The sequence below is a fragment of the Artemia franciscana genome, chromosome 10, assembly GCF_032884065.1.
Source record: "Artemia franciscana chromosome 10, ASM3288406v1, whole genome shotgun sequence".
Lineage (NCBI taxonomy): Eukaryota > Metazoa > Arthropoda > Branchiopoda > Anostraca > Artemiidae > Artemia > Artemia franciscana.
In genome coordinates, this window is record NC_088872.1 from 9,679,332 (window position 1) to 9,697,690 (window position 18,359).

At 34.3% G+C, this 18,359-nt stretch overlaps 1 protein-coding gene across 1 annotated transcript in view; it reads left to right on the plus strand.

Moving 5' to 3' along the window:
- The window catches only part of LOC136031755 (platelet-activating factor acetylhydrolase-like), a 75,442-nt gene that overhangs the window by 45,053 nt on the left and 12,030 nt on the right, over nucleotides 1–18,359 (plus strand). Inside the window, exons 6-8 of the mRNA XM_065711483.1 lie at nucleotides 361–496; nucleotides 10,846–11,057; nucleotides 14,742–14,930. Of these exons, the coding sequence (XP_065567555.1) occupies nucleotides 361–496; nucleotides 10,846–11,057; nucleotides 14,742–14,930 (537 nt within the window). The remainder of the gene's footprint in view (nucleotides 1–360; nucleotides 497–10,845; nucleotides 11,058–14,741; nucleotides 14,931–18,359) is intronic.

Here is an 18,359-nt window from a genome sequence, read left to right on the forward strand (position 1 = left end):
TGTATATACGGAATAATTTTTGTTCGTTCTAAATTTCAATATCGCTCTTTACTTTCACTTTAAAAAAGCATTATTTTTTCCCTTTAATCTTTAAAAACAAGAAATCCTTGTGCTCTGTTCTTCTGTTGATTTACAAAAAAAAACTAATCGAAAATCCGTTTCAATGCACATTTGTTAACGTTTTTACGATTCGAACTAATATTTTGGGGGGCTCAAATGTTTGGATTTCGACAGTTTTTCTTTAATAACTTAATTTCACACGTAGTTTGCTCTCTTTTGTATTTGAGTTTGTGCCCCCTCCTCTGGGATAACTTTATGTTCAAGTGCCTATTTACAGTGTTTTAGTTTGTGCTTTTATAGGGAACAGTCAGCATGTGCATCTTTCAAGCCTAGTTCAGATGGCGAAGGTTTAGAGTGGATAAGACACCAAGCCCTCACACAAGGCTCCGAAGAGGATTACCCGGTGCGAGTGGCTCAGGTTTGTTTCGAAAAGAGGGTAAATAACTTTATTAAGACAGTACTTGTAGGGCATTGCAGGGTTGCCACCTGAACATTTTCTCCTTTCAATTTAAAACTTTATTATAGGCTTGATTTTTATTTGATTTTTTTAAATTAAGTAAATACACAAAGATCAAATTCGTCTTTAAATAAGACACATATTTGTTTCAAATACCAGAAAAACAGGCGAATGCTATTCTATCTAGTCTTGCAATACGATTATTTACTACAAATTTGTGGCAACCCTGGCTACTAGTACTCGTCTCAGGACACAAACCCTGACTGTTGGATGAGTGCCAAACTGCTTGGTATGCCAGGGTGTCGAAAATCGTAATCGACTCTTGGTTCATCTTAACTTTAGCCTGCTCTCTTCGTTCCTTCTCTCAGTCGGACAGAGGCTTGCATTTCAACACATTTAGTGAGGGTTTTATCTTGCCTCTGGTAATTATAACTGAACCAAGCTAGGTGGAGTTTTTCGTAGTTTACTAGCGTCACACAAATATTTCCATTTCACATTCAGGGTTTTAACTAGGTGGGGTTTTTCATGGTTGCACTAACGTCACACAAATATTTCCATTTCACATTCAGGGTTTTACTTCAACGGCGAAAAAAGAAGCGAAACGGTATTAAAGAAAAACGGCAAAAAAAAAACAAAAACTAAAACCGCATCTAAATAGGTAAATCGTTAGGAATGTCAAAAGGCGTGACGAAATTTAGTCGCCAGTACCAGATCACAGCATAAATATATAAGAACAGTAGCGAAATGTCAAATACTCTTTATTAAAGATTTTTGAAACCCATCAATCTGTAACTCTCTTTATGACTCCGCCTCTTCGCGCACGCGCAATGACAAATGTTTAGCGCATTACAACGGGAATTATCTGATCAAATGCCAAGTAGCAACTGAAACTATTGCTGTGATGTACTGGGAAATTCCCGTTCACCGCGCTATGATGTGTGTCATTTTTAAAGAAACTTCACTACTGTTCATATATATATATATATATATATATATATATATATATATAAATATATATATATATATATATATATATATATATATATATATATATATATATATATATATATATATATATATATATATATATATATATATATATATATATATATATATATATATATCCTGCGGTACCAGATACTGCGTACTGAATGAGTCGTCTTCCTTTATGAATGGCTAATAAAGAATAAGCAAATCAAACAAAAACAAAACAAATACTTTAATAAAACGGTATTATGTATTGATCATCAAGTCAGGTTTTTATGTTTATAATTATATAAGTGTCGTTTGCCTTATGCTCTGAAGTTATTTGATATATACTCTGAAGTGCGCTTTTCTGATATGTGTGCCTTTTTGTTATTGTATATTGTAATATTATTAGAAGATTAACTAAATCTAAGATTCATTAAAGTGTCTTTAAAAATTCAGAGCTTTATAACATAAAAGTATTTTTTTTAAAGTACTACCCTACACAATTCAGCTTATAATACCTGAATACTAATAAGCTTAAATTGGCTCTGAATTTTACTGTGGTTGAACATTTTCTAATATTCTGTCGTTTCACTTTCTTTCTTAACTAACTTTTTTTTTTTTTTTTTTTTTTTTTTTTTTTTTTTTTTTTTACATCAAATATAGTGTTGCAAATTTAATCGAAGTTACGTTCATAATTTTGTAAACTCAAATCAATGAGAACAACCACGTACTCTCGACTTTCTTTCTGAGGGGCTTTTGGACAGATTAGCTTTTTTCAGGGGGGGGGGAGGGGACTTGAATCCCCGCTCTGCGTACGCACACAATCTTGAGATTACGTTTTGAAACATTATTATGAGCTGAAATGGCAGTATTTATTTATTTTGAATATTTGTTTTTGAAATTTTAACTTGAATAGTAATTTTAACTTTAATTTTTAACTCTAATTTTAACTTGAATAGTAATTTTAACTTGAATACTATGGAAAAATGCAAAGTTGTCATTGATTAGCACATTTCTCTTATTCCTGCCCTTAGAGTATCTAATATATTCATCATAATCTATATATATAAAAATAAGTTGTTTGTCTGTGTGTCTGTCTACTGACGTCCTGTTTGTCAACTGACGTATCTATCTATATATATAAAAATAAGTTGTTTGTCTATGTGTCTGTCGAGTGACGTCATGTCATCAGGTCGTCATGAAGTTAGTTGTCGTCATGTTTGTTATGACGATGACGTCATTAAAGGTATTTAAGAAGATTGTTCAAAGACAAAAATTTAATTGTAAGAAGATCGTGGACGGAAAATGTTTAATTGTAAAATGACTGAAGAACCTACAATGGCAACAGCCGAGGAAGCTGCTCAAAGAGTCTATGCCAAAAAACTTGCGGTTGATAGAGAAAGTAAGAAAAGAAAGCGTGCCGAGGAAAAACTACAAAAAAAACTAAAAAGAAAATACAAAAAAACTAAAAAAGCTAAAAAACTAAAAAAAAATAAAAAAAAGGTAAAAAACTAAAAACTAAAAAAGAAAAAAACTAAAAAAAGGTAAAAACTACAAAAAAACAAAAAAAAACAAAAAACAAAACAAAAAACAAAAACTAATAAATAAAACTATAAAAAACTAAAAACTGAAAAAGAAAAAAAAAGAAAAAAGTAAAAAAACTGAAAAATAAAGGAGAAAAAGAAAACTAAAAACCGGGACACAGGGAATATAAATGACGACCGGGACACTCAAAGAGAAATTACAGATGGACACTGGGACACAAATAACTACCAGGAGATATAAATGACGACCGGGACAGTCAAAGATAAGTTACAGACCGGGACACCGGGACACAAATGACGACCGGGATACTGGGAATATAAATGACGACCGGGACACAGGGACACAACTACAAGGGGGATGCTGGGGGCACAGGGAGATATATAAATGTCAACGGGGACATTGGGAATGTTCGATTAGCAATGACCATCTACAAAGCTCAAGGGCAATCATTAGAATAATCAGGTATAGATCTGAATACGGACTCATGTTCAAGAGTCGGCAAACCTGACAATCTATTTATATGCACAGACAATGGGACATCGAAGAATGTTGTATATTCGCAAGTTTTACGTAGTTAAAAACATATATATACTTACGCGTGCGGGAGGGCTGGGGGGGGCGTTTGCATATGACGTCATTATAAGCACATAAGGCTTTGTATATGCACAGACAATGGGAAAGCCAAGAATGTTGTATATTCGCAAGTTTTACGTAGTTCTAAACACATATATAAATCTATCTATATTCATAGGTGGTACACAAGGACACAACTACAATGGCGCGTAACTAATATGGCGCGTAACGACTTACGCGCGCGGGGGGGCTTGGGGGGTGGGGACGAAGCGCCCCCACCAACTAGGTGTTGGGGCTAGTGGCGCGAAGCGCTACCCCAACAGCTAGTATATCAATATATTCAGTAAGTAGTGGCCCGGCTAAATAGTAACCAAACCTCTAAAAATGGAATTTTGATACCAATAGCTACATCAAAAGAATCACATTTTAATATTGATTTTAAATATATGAGTTTCATCAAGTTTAGTCCTACCCATCAAAAGTTACGAAAATTTGTCTTATTTTAGAAAATAGGGGAAACACCCTCTAAAAGTCATAGAATCTTAACGAAAATCACACCATCAGATTCAGCGTACCAGAGAACCCTATTGTAGAACTTTCAAGCTCCTATCTACAAAAATGTGGAATTTTGTATTTTTTGCCAGAATGCAGATCACGGATGCGTGTTTATTTGTTTGTTTGTTTTTTTTTCCAAGCGGTGATCGTATCGACCAGTGGTCCTAGAATGTTGCGAGAGGGCTCATTCTAACGGACATGAAAAGTTCTCATGCCCTTCTTAAGTGACCAAAAAAATCGGAGGGCACCTAGGCCCCCTCCTACGCTAATTATTTTCCCAAGGTCACCGGATCAAATTTCTGAGATAGCCATTTTATTCAGCGTAGACGAAAAACATTATAACTATGTCTTTGGAGACGACTCACTCCCCCACAGTCCCCGTGGGAGGGGCTACAAGCTACAAACTTTGACCAGTGCTTACATGTAGTAATGGTTATTGGGAAGTGCATAGACTTTTTCAGGGGGATTTTTTGGTTGGGGAGAGGGGCTTAGAAGAGGGGCATATGTTGGGGGATTTTTCCATGGGGGAAGAAAATTTCCATGAAGGGAGCGCAGGATTTTCTAGTATTATTAAAAAAAAAACAATGAAAAAATAAATATGAAAAAGCTTTTTCAATTGAAAGTAAGGAGCAGCATTAAAACGTAAAACGAAACAGATATTATTACGCATATCAGAGCTCACCTCCTCCTAATACCTCGTTCTTTACGCTAAAGTATTTTTAGTAATTTCAACTGTTTATTCTACGGCTTTTGTGATTCAGGGGTCATTCTTAAGGAATTGGGACAAATTTAAGCTTTAGTGTAAAGAGCGAGGTACTGACGAGGGGTTGAACCCGCTCATATACGTAATAAAAACATGAGAATACAGAAGTTCGTTACGTAAGCTAATTTGTAAGTTACGTTTATCTTTTACTAATAAAAAACATTTGTAAAAAATTAAAAGTTCTAGTTGCCCTTTTAAGTAACCAAAAATCGGAGGGCAACTAGGCCTCCTCCCCTGCTCCTTTTTTTCTCAGAATCATTCGATCAAAACTATGCGAAAGCCATTTAGCCAAAAAAATAAATGTGCAAATTTCGTTTTAATTATTTATCTACAGAGAGCCAAAATCAAAACATACATTGATTCAAAAACGTTCAGAAATTAAATAAAAAAACACAAGTTTTTTTAAACTGAAAGTAAGCAGCGACATTAAAACGAACAGAAATTACTTCGTATATGAAAGGGGCTGTTTCCTCATCAACGCCCCGCTCTTTACGCTAAAGTTTTTTACTGTTATAAAAAGTAGAGTTGAGAGAAAGAGTCAAACCTTAGCGTAAAGAGCGGGGCGTTGATGAGGAAGCAGCCCCTTTCATATACGAAGTAGTTTCTGTTCGTTTTAAGTTTTAATGTCGCTCCTTGCTTTCAGTTAAAAAAAAATTGTTTTTTTTTATTTAATTACAATTTAAGAATCCGTGTTCATTGGTTTAAGGTGAAGAAAACAAATATTGCCTATTGCATGCGCGCAATAATTTCTACGTACGTAATCATTGACACGTACACAAAAAAAATATTCATCTATTCTGTGAAAAACACACTTCTATTCTTCACTAATAGGACATCTATTTTTTTTTTAATCTGGTTGGAAGTTGACGATTCAAGAGCTGACTAACATCAGTCAAAGAAAAATTTGACCTAAGTACTCAGGTTAAAAAAAGCATCAAGATGATTACGTATTAAATACTAGCTGTTGGGGGCACTTTGCGCCTATCCCCAACCCCCCCCCTGCGCGTAAGTTGTTACGCGCCATATTAGTTACGCGCCATTGTAGTTGTGTCCCTGTGTCCCACCTGTGAATATAGATAAAAGAGAAAAGATTTCTCTTTGCGTTATAGATATATATATATGTTTTTAACTACGTAAAACTTGCGAATATACAACATTCTTCGATGTCCCATTGTCTGTGCATATAAATAGATTGTCAGGTTTACCGACTCTTGAACATGCAACATAAAATTGTCCATGGGAAAAACAATCCGTATTCAGATCTATACCTTTGTCCCGGTGTCCCGGTCTGTAATTTATCTTTGAGTGTCCCGGTCGTCATTTATATCTCCCGGTTGTTATTTGTGTCCCAGTGTCCCAGTCTGTAATTTCTCTTTGAGAGTCCCGGTCGTCATTTATATTCCCTGTGTCCCGGCTTTTAATTTTCTTTTTCTCCTTTGTTTTTCAGTTTTTTTCCTTTTTTTAGTTTTTTTTTCTTTTTCAGTTTTTAGTTTTTTTTAGTTTTTTATTAGTTTTTAGTTTTTTTTTTCTTTTTAGTTTTTTTTGTAGTTTTTACCTTTTTTTAAATTTTTTTTAGTTTTTCTTTTTCTTTTTTAGTTTTTAGTTTTTTACCTGTTTTTGTTTTTTTTATAGCTTTTAGTTTTTAAGTATTTTCTTCTTAGTTTTTTTTTGTAGTTTTTACCTTTTTTAGTTTTTTTCTTCTTTTGTATTAATGCTAAAGCCAAGGTTCAAACCTGGAGCCTCTCGGACCTAGAACCTGAAACATAACGCTTTACCATCTCAGCTACTTCGGCTTGAATACATTCGTTTTGAGCAGCTTCCTCGGGTGTTGCCATTGTTGGTTCTTCAGTCATTTTACAATTAGAAATTTCTCTTTCAACGATCTTCTTACAATTAAAAATTTGTCTTTGAACGATTACCTGTGTCCTGGTCGTCATTTATATTCCCTGTGTCCCGGTCGTCATTTGTGTCCCGGTATCCCAGTCTGGAATTTCTCTTTGAGTGTTTCGGTCGTCATTTATATTCCCTCTGTCCCGGTCGTCATTTGTGTCCCGGTCTGTAATTTCTCTTTGAGTGTTTTTTCTTTTTATTTTTTTTAGTTTTTTACCTTTTTTCTTTTTTCAGTTTTCTTTTTCTTCTTTATTTTTCAGCGTCACTATGAAATACATATCGCCGAACCTTTGTTTTTTTTAAACTAAAATCTGGTAGGCATTGATGACCTTATCCAAGTCAAAATCCCAAACCCAATCATCATCGCTATCATTTTCAGTTTTGATATGTTTTGACTCTCGCTGTCCAGGTGGATTTTCATCTAACTGCGCGGTTTCGCGTTCTTTAGCCGCAAGCCTGTTTTCTTGCTGTTCTTGTGATTCCTCGGCACGCTTTCTTTTCTTACTTTCTCTATCAGCCGCAAGTTTTTTGGCATAGACTCTTTGAGCAGCTTCCTCGGCTGTTGCCATTGTAGGTTCTTCAGTCATTTTACAATTAAAAATTTTTCCGTCCACGATCTTCTTACAATTAAAAATTTGTCTTTGAACGATTTTCTTAAATACTTTTAATGACGTCATCGTCATAACAAACATGACGACAACTAACTTCATGACGACATGATGCCATGACGTCACTCGACAGACCCACAGACAAACAACTTATTTTTATATATATAGATGTGCAAATAAATTCCAAGATGACTTACCTAGGTTGAACCATTAGGTACGGCCAGAAGTATTAGATCAAATTATTGACGAAAACTGCATTTACAGTCTTTCAACAAGCATCAGAAAAACTCATTTAGTACTTTAACTAGCCTGTGGGCCAAAGAATTGATCATTCGCATAACCCTAGCTAAGTATTTTTTTTTGTGGGGGGTTAATAATAAAAAGTTAGGAGGAGGCAATAATAGAATTTTTTGATAACTTGAATAATAAGTGCCCAGTAGTTCAAGAAAATTTGGTATTTCGGAGAGGGGACCCGGACTTTGAGCCCCCCCCCCCCGCATACACTTGAACGGTGGGAGAGAGGCCAGGAGCCTTACCATTAAGGACTAATTCGTTTAAATGGTAAAAATCTACATCTCTTAATAATACATAGGAATTATGAATAGTGGCTGATAAACCTGGGCAATTTTATAAACTTATATTTCTCTGCATGGGGGTGTGTTTTGATAAAGACATTTATGAGCACCCTGTAATTTATCTAAAGGTTGACCCCCCAAAGTGTGTCATGTCAATTTCATTGAAACTTGTGAATACAAACGCTAAAATACCCTTTCTCCTGTTGACTGCTGTTAGGGAAATGTCTTTTAACTGTATTATTTGAGGTGTACTTGCTCCTTCAAGAAAGCACTGGCGAGATGACAGCTTTGAAATGTCAAAGGTCAATATTACTTGCTTTGGAATTAGGCAAACGACCCTTCCATTGTGAATCTCAAGGAAGAATAATAAAGATTGTCTGGATGTGTGGTCCTCTTTAGATATTAGGTGGTAGCAATTGATTCCCTTCTAAAATTTCAAACGGTATCCCTTGTAAAATAACATATATTTGAAGTACACAAGTTAAAAACAGTTAATAAGAAACTTTTACAATTTTCCTTTTATATTCAGATTATATAGCATCTTATAGAAAGGTTTTTCTGAATTTTGTGTTTATCCCCAGCCCTACCCCTCCTCCAAGGGCAGTATATGTCCTACATCTATTGGAGAGTTATTCTGAGATTTGATAATGTAAAAATTAGTGATTAACTATTTTTTTTTTATTTGACGAGAACTTGACTTATTTTTTGGCTTTTATAGTCGGCCTTTGGGAAATTCCTACGATATTAAAAAAAAATTAAAACTATACAGAATAAAGTATGGGGCTTGTACAACCAATTGCTATTATCACACAGATGTACAACCCTTTTGCAGGGTTGCCTTTCACCACAGGACATCCCACCCATGGTGGGATCAAACTACAAATGTCAACAAAACATACTTTTCATTCCAAAATATCTCTGTTCACCTTAAATTCCCTTCCTTCCAACTTACTCACAAGCATCATAAACTCACCCAAATAAAACACTTTGCCTCATCATTTTACACAAAAATACACGTTGCAATTTGCCAAGGTTTATCATTCCATAAACATTTAACTCAGTTATTTTCTCTGTTATTTTCTCAGTAATTAACTCTATTCAACTGCTCAGAAACAGAAATCCCTTGGTCCAATCTCTTCTCCAATTTCTGCCAAAACTATATCCCGATATATTCAGCTATTAGCTATTCCCTTTCTATTTCCTATTTCCCTTTCTTTCTGCCTACATCCTATGAAAAACGACAAACATCCTCAAACTGGCCACACCAGGGGCAAAATCCCAACTCACCATGTTCATACATTTTCCTCATTCTATCTGTGGTCGCCATTAGTAGAAACGTGCACAGGAGGGACCCTTTGGCCTCGAACCTCCCCTTCCCCCCAAGGAAAATCTTAAATGACCTGGATTGTTTTTAGATTTTTAATTCAAATTATCAAATAAAGAGTATTTTTTTGACTCCCCTCAAATTAAAAGAAAATCATGATACATGCCTGTGCATTACATCATGTATTTGGTAGAACATTAGCCCTTTTATTTTTCGTGATGAAATAGCAGAGGTTTGAAAATTAGCTTATCTTCTTAATTCTTTAATTTGATCTCCACATCAATTTTCAGTCCAGGATTTTGAATCAGATCTTGACAGTAGCCTTCTTTTTTTATTATTTTTTATTTCTCTTTTCTGCATTTTTCTAAATCCTAATCCATGAAACGTCACAGAAAGATCGAAGTCTCTGTCCAGACTTTTGGTAGCTGTATTTATTTTCATATTTCCTCTTTTTCCATGTGTTCACCATAGTTTCTTATATATATATCGTTATTTCATACATAGTCCAGGCCAAGAGTTCAAGGGTTTTAGTGTGCATCCTTCAATTTTTGGTGCATTCAAAAACGCGGTGATTCTTCTTCGTTCCATTTAGAGTCTATACAGAACTAACTAAGATAATTTCAAATTCGTTAATCTGAAGTAAGAAATATTTGAAAAGCACAAAAAATGGACATACAATGTATGCTCACGTATTCAGCTTGCTGGAAAATTTTTAAGTTTCTAGTGTGCAGCGTAATTGGTTAGCTGCTATAAATTTTCTTAAAGTTCTTCCAGTTAAATATCTGTATCTGCTTATAGGATCTGCCGAACCGATCACCGTAGTACTTTTAACTCATTTCAATTAGCTAGCTCTAATTTCAGAATTTTTCTGAAATTAAACAAAACAAACCGGAATTTTTTATAGAATTTTTTGATCAATACAAATATTCGATGAAAAATCCGATCAGCTCAAATTAGCGCTAGCTAAATCTTGGTATTAGTAAATTCTCACTGTGAATGCACCGTTAGATATTTTTAGAGTCCTCAAAATTGTGAACTAGGAGTCTGATAAGAATATTCTTTTTGGAAAGCTAAAATGTGGTCAAATTTTTAGCATGTTTCCAATTTAAGGACCATTTCTGACAAGAAGGAGGGGAAGGATGAGCGGAGTACCCGGAGGAACCCTGGAAAGTAGTTTGAGGCTGCAAATAATTATTTTTACATTTTAAACACAGGGTCGAAACGAACTTACTTCAGAATAAAGAATGAATCTTAACTACAACAGTTCAACAACAGACTGATTTAACAGGATACTGCTCAGAATATTACGGCCCACCACGTCAAAAGCTTTTCTTTTGTTGAAATGAGCATTATTATTCATTGCTATTATTATTCTTTATTTTGTTAAATCTTACCCTATTTTTCCAGCTTTTTTATTATTATTTATTATTCTTGTGATTATTATTATGATTATTATTCTTTTCTTATCCTTATTATTCTTCATCATTATTCTTTATTTTGTTAAATCTTTCTTTTTTTTCCAGCTTGATATAAGGATCAAAGAGCTTTCGAGAGGACTTGATTTAGTTGAACAGCTAAATGCCGGGACTCCTGTAGTCAATGTCCTGGACAAAGGTGGCAAATTCGATTTGACCAATTTCAAAGGAATCATTGATTTAAGTAAGCCGGTACTAATGGGGCATTCTTTTGGTGGCGCTACTACCTTAGTTGGTTTGTCTAAAGAACCTAGATTTAAGTAAGTTTTATGTGTTTTATTTTTAAAAAATTGCATACATAAAATGTATAGATAGAGCCTAGCATATATATATTCGATATGGATATGTAGAACCATATATAGTAATATAGATGCCTATATAGAAGCTAGATTTAAGTAATTTTTATGTGTTTTACTTTTAAAAAATTACATATATAGAATGCATAGATAGAGCCTAGCATATATATATTCCATATGGATATGTAGAACCATATATAGTAATATAGATGCTTATATAGAAGCTAGATTTAAGTAAGTTTTATGTGTTTTACTTGCATATATAGAATGCATAGATAGAACCTAGCATATATATATTCCATATGGATATGTAGAACCATATATAGTAATATAGATGCATATATAGAAGCTAGAGTTAAGTAAGTTTTATGTGCTTTACTTTTAAAAAATTGCATATATAGAATGCATAGATAGAGCCTAGTATATATATATATATTCCATATGGATATGTAGAACCATATATAGTAATATAGATGCATATATAGAAGCTAGACTTAAGTAAGTTTTATGTGTTTTACTTTTAAATAATTGCTTATATAGAATGCACTGATAGAGCCTAACATACATACATGGATATGTAGAACCATATAAAGTAATATAGATGCATATATAGAAGCTAGATTTAAGTAAGTTTTATGTGTGTTACTTTTAAAAAATTGCATATATAGAATACGTAGATAGAGCCTTGCATATATATATATTCCATATGGATATGTAGAACTATATATAGTAATATAGAAGCCTATATAGAAGCTAGATTTAAGTAAATTTTATGTGTTTTAGTTTAAAAAAATTACATATATAGAATGCATAGATAGAGCCTAGCATATATATATTCCATATGGATATGTAGAACCATATATAGTAATATAGATGCATATATAGAAGCTAGAGTTGAGTAAGTTTTATGTCTTTTACTTTTAAAAAGTTGATTGTATAGAATACATAGATAGAGCCTAGCACATATATATTCCATATGAATATGTAAAACCATATATAGTAATATAGAGTAATATAGCATATATATATTCCTTATGGATATTTAGAACTATATATGGTAATATAGATGCCTATATAGAACCTAGATATGAGTAAGTTTTATTTTATTTGTGTTTTACTTCTCAAATATTGCATATATAGAATACATAGATAGAACCTAGCAGGTATATATTCTATATACCTATATATAACCATACATAGATGCATATATAGATCCTAGATTCAATTAAGCTTTATTTCATTGATGTTTTACTTTACAAATATTGCATGTATAGAATACATAAACAGAGCCTAGCATTTATCTATTCTGTATCCGTACATAGAACCATATATAGATTCATATATAGATCCTAGATTTAAATAAGTTTTATTCCATTGGGGTTTTACTTTACAAATATTGAATGTATAGAATGAATAGATAGAACCTAGCATGTAAGTATTCTATATTCGTATATAGAACCATATATAGATGCCTATATATAATCAAGATTTAAGTAAGTTTTATTTCATTGATGTTTTACTTTAAAAATATTAGAATACATATATGAAATATAAATAGAATGGAATGCAAATATATAGGATGTATATGCCTAATGTAAAAATATTAGAATACAAACTAGAATACATATTTAACGAATATAATAAAATACTTTTGAAGCCAGACTTTTTTTTGTTCGGTGGATTCAGATATTTAGTATTAAAGTTCAATTCCTTTTTTTAGGATGAATAATTTCTAGTGATTTTATGGTTTCTAGTGATTTTTAGGAGATTCTGCTTCTTATCCCTTCCTCCGTTACAGTTATTAACTGGGATAATCCCAAATATATTTACTTTGCTATTAAGAGTTAAATTTACTATAAGAGTTTACAAGTTGTTTCATGATAAAATAATCTGTTCACATAAAAAATAAAGCATTTTTTACTAAGCAATCCAGATTTTGGGACGAAAAAATCGAGATCGATTTCTCTTCGTAATCTTGACAGTCAGACAGTTTGACAGTCAGATTCTCGTTTGAATTGTAAAATCGACAACTCGGTCTTAATCGAAAGCTATGAATATTGGATTATCAAATTTTCGAAAAAATTTAAGAGCTCAAAACATGTATACATTTTGTGCTGCTAGAAATGTATAGCTAGTTTCTTTTTTTCCTAGTTTTGTCTTTAATTTTTGATATTAATTGGCCTTAATAGGCCCTAAGAACATCTGGGGTCAGATTATTTCGTATGAAAGGAGGGAGAAGGTCAGGTTAAATCATAGAAATAAGAAATATTCCAAATAAATTATTTGAATACCTAGATGAAGATAGCTTATAAATGTCCATCTTTTCAAGCATTCAAATATTGAACCAAATACAATTTCTTTAAGCTATCGTATTACAGGGATTTTTATAATTGGGTTTAAAGTTTGCTTTTTCATAATCACACAGTCCAAACTGAGGCTTAGAATTGTCAATCAAAAACGCCTTAATCAGGGCGCACAACAAATATAACTTCTAATCCAAGAATACAAATCTTGATCCAAATCCTCTTTTTATTAAAAAAAAATTTCAAAATCATGATTGCTGAAATAACATTTTGGATTATAATGGAGGGTTAGAATTAAAATATTTAATAATGTTGAATAAAATAAAAACAATCTTGGGGATTAACTTCAGTAATTATTGTTATGGAAGGATAATTGTTATTTTCTTACTGATTAGCATATTCTTTACAGAAGAAGATCAAACATGAAAAACATGCAAATCGAAGAGAATTATTTTAACATGTTAAAATAAATAATTTTAAAAATCCTGACATTTCTAGAAAAAAACTGGGCTGCAAATTAACTCTCCGAAAATGACAGCATCACAGACTTTATGCTCTTATGATGACAGTACCAGATTAGATGAGGATTGCTTGGAGGCCCATTGTCGATAAATTTTTAGATTATGAACATACATTTTTACACAAGAATCATGATTTAAGAACTAGGTACAACAATTTACATCTCAGATGAATGTGACACAGTTGAAATAAGATCTTGACTGTATATGTAACTGGACTAGTGCCCGTAACCTATGAGAATTTCCCCCTTTTTTAATATGTGACTGTAAGACCCAAGTAAGGGGTAGAATAATTTATTTAAGCCTTAAATTGTCAGATAGTTTTTTAACCAACATTTTATGCTGATTTCTCTCTTTTTTCACACCCCTTCTAAGTTTATCACTCTACAATAGGATGAGAGAGAGAGAGAGAGAGTGTGAGAGTAAGAGTGAAAGAGTGAATGAGTGGGAAGAGTGAAAGAGTGAGAGAGAGGGAGAGAGAAAGTGTGAGAGAGAGAGAGAGTGTGAGAGAGAGAGTGTGTGTGAGAGAGAGAGAGTGTGTGAGAGAGAGAGAAACGAGAGGAGAGAGACGAGTAAATCTTCGTCCTTTAATTCATCTACGCACCCACCCTTTGACAAAATCGAGCAATAAAAAATCAAATCTATGGTAAATTTAGTATCGATCAAATTAAGTTGGATGTGTGTATGTGTGTGTGTGGGGTGTCTATACCGCCCATTTTGAGAACCAAGGGGTTTTGACAATGGGGTTAACGATTCCGAAGCTTGTACTAAATTGCACATGCTTTTCTCGTATTACCTGTACCTGACTAAGACATTGTCTCTTTTAGGGCTGGTGCCCTACTAGATCCATGGCTATTTGGTCTAAGAGAAACTATAAGTCAACTACCTGAAGAAATAGACAAACCCTTGCTGACCATCAATATGGAAGATTTTGTCACCAAAGAAAAGTCCCTTGCACAACTCAAAGCCTTTCTTTCTAGCCGCTCGGAAGTTGAGAGAGTTATGTGCACAATAAGGTGAATAGAAATAGTGTGTTACATAAGTTTTATTACCTGTTATATAATATGGGATTACGTAGAGGTTTAATCATCTTTTGATTGCTAGCGACAATACCATTACATTCAAAATAAAAGTCGGTTTTGCACTGACTTTTCAGAGAAGAAAGTGATTATAAGTGAAGAAAAGAAAAGTAAAGAAAGTGAAGAAAGAAACTTAATTATAAAATTAACTTCGGAAAACGCTTTAAACTTTTAGACTTTGGACAGTAAGACAATAATATATCAGTCAACGCTATAACGTTGCCTATAGTAAAGGCCATAAGGCTTCAATGCTTTATTTTTTTTCCCCAGAGGCACTTCGTATGGAAGAGGTTGCAGTATAAATTGATTGGAAATCAGAAGTTCGGGTTCCTTTTTTAAGCGTCAAAAGCTATCGGAGGGCAACTAGCTCCCTCCGCCCACACCTTCTTTTCCCCCAAATGCATCCGATGCAAATCTCGATTTAAATTCAAATTGCTGGAATGTAATTGCATTGGTTGCAACCATCATATTTAGAAATTGATGAAAATGACTATTTAGAGAAACATAACTTTTGACAATACAAAAAAAAACGTCGGACACGTCGGAAAACGTGGGAAAAAATGAGATTATTCACAGTGAGTAAAAAAGGTGACTCCTTTTACGATAAAGGATAAACAATTTCATTAGCAGATGTCTTATGTGGTCATGGCGATCATTGGCAGTTCCTGTCATAATAAAAAGCTAAGGCTCTAGATATATAAAAATCATAGCCAAGGGCATCGTCATGCAAAACCAAAATTAGTTTAGTCAAACTAAAACCGGAAATGTTTAAATATCCAACTATCTGTAAAAAAAATACTTCAAGTTAATATTAAAGAAAAAACTGTAAAAAACAAAACGAATAAAACATAATAATGAACTAATGCAAATAAATATGGTAAAATTATTGACGAGTGAGTGTAGTACTAAAAATCTTGACAAACGAGGGAACAAAACTAATTGCGTAACGTGTATACCGAGCTGGTACCGGCTGAATTTTTGGTACCGGTTGTGCTACTTGTAGCGGGAGCCGCTGGCGCGAGAGGAGATGCTCAGGGTGGGAGGAAGGATTCCACGAAGCCACGTATTTGCCGAAATACCGACTCAAAATTTGAAACACAATACATCACGGCGTGCCGAAAGATTTATAAGGGAAAATTGTTTTAAAAGGGAGCGATAAGGGATTTTGGGAGATTTAGACACTACCAGAAGAGCTCGGTATCGGAGCTTTTCCTGGCAGTCTTTCTGGTTCTAAGTCAGACCGTAATGGCAAACGGGGAGAGCATATTCTACCAGGGGTCTGATAAACGTAAGAAAAATACGCAATAGTTGGGGGAGGGGGCTGGGACACCATGATGAGCAAGGGGTTTAAAAGAAAGGATATCCAGGTTTGCCCGTTTGATCATCTCCTGTGTCTGTTTTTCCACTTTGGGTCATGTGTGAGATATATTCCTAAGAGTTTGATATTCATGATGCTGCAACCTGAAACATTCTGTAAAGCAATGGATGAATTGTCTTTCAGAAACGAAAATGTTAATAATAGCGATTTTTCACGATTACTGATCATTTTGCCCTCTTCCGCTTGGCGTGTTCCATTATTCTGACTGCCAGACTAGGATCACTCTTTTCACCCAGCTCCAGTAAGGATAATCATCAACGGACTTAAAGCGATCTTATTCATCTTTTGCTGTCTCAACAACAATGAAATTCTATGCAATCCAAACCCAGTTTAACTCAACCCTTTGTAAGGGTATATCAGATAAAGGTAGGTTTTAAGGTGGATCAGATAAAGGAGCGTTTTAGTTGGAAGATGGGGACGAACAGTTTGAGGTACATGGGTCAGTTCGAATAGAGGCTGAGACGTACGAGGGTTGAGCTACAATGGAACCCTGAGTCATGAAAAATATCCCCCAATTGGACTTTTAACAAGTCTGATTGAATCTGGCCTGATTTTTGTGCTTTGGTGAAAATATCACACTCCCATTATAACCAATAAAAGTAGAGGGCCTAAAATTGTTCCTTGGGGAACTACACAGTAGATTGGCTAGAGATCAGAATAGGCTGATTTGCGCTTAGTTTTTTTTATGGCACTTAAGTATTTACCAAGTGACATATAGCGATCGCAAATTCCGTCGGTCTGTTGGTCCCGGTTTCGCTAGTTTAGGCCCTTCCAGATAAGCTAGGACGATGATATTAGGAAGGCGTATCAGGGATCAGACCAGATTATATTAAAAATAGTCGTTTCCCCGATTTGACCGTCTGTAGGGGGTGGGGGTGGGACGGTTAATTCGGAAAAAATAGAAAAAATGAGGCATTTTTAACTTACGAACAAGTGATCAGATCTTAATGAAATTTGATATCCCGACCGGATCTGGTGACATTGGGGGGAGTTGGAGGGGAAAACCTAAAATCTTGAGAAACGCTTAGAGTGGAGGTATCGGAATGAACCTTGGTGGGAAAAATAAGCACAAGTCCTAGATATTGACATAACCGGAACAGATTTGCTCTCTTTGGAGGAGTTAGGGGGAGGGTTAATTCTGAGGGAAATTTCATATTTAAAAGGACCTCGTAACTCAGATCTCTTATTTTAAATCCCTACCGGATCCAGTTTCATTGAGGGGAGGGGACAGAAATCTTGGAAAACTTTTAGGGTGAGAGATTAGGATGAAACTTTGTGGGAAGAATAAGCACAAGACCTAGATACGTGATTGACATAACCGGATTGAATCCGCTCTCTTTGGGGAGTTGGAGGGGGTGTTAGATCCGAAAAATTAAAAAAATGAGGTATTGTTAACGTAAGAACGGGTGACCGTTCGTGAGGTACTTTCAAATTTGATATTTAGAGAGAACTCATGTCTTAGAGCTCTTATTTTAAATCCCGACCAGATATGGTGACATTGGAGGGGGAAACCGAAAATCATGGAAAACGCTTAGAGTGGAGAGATCGGGATTAAACCTGGTGGGCAGAATAAGCAAATGCCGTAGATACGTGATTGACATGACCGGAGTGGATCCACTCTCTTTAGAGGAGTCAGGGGGGGGGTTAGTGCTTTCGGTGCTTCTGGACGTGCTAGGATGATGAAAATTGGTAGTCGTGTCAGGTATCTGTACAAATTGACTTAATTAATTGCACAAATTAAGTGTGTGATCGGATCATAATGAATTTTGATATTTAGAAGGACCTCGTGTCTCAGAGCTCTTATTTTGAGTCCCGACCGGCATTAAGCCTCTGATTTTCCTTTTAAATTAATCTACTGATTCCTAGAATTTCGCTAGCTCTTGTTGTTTCTACCCGAAAGAAAATTTGCAAATATTCTTACCAAATATGCATCAATATTAAAATTTTTCAATAGCTTGCAGATAAGGGCTCTATTGCAGATCAAATCG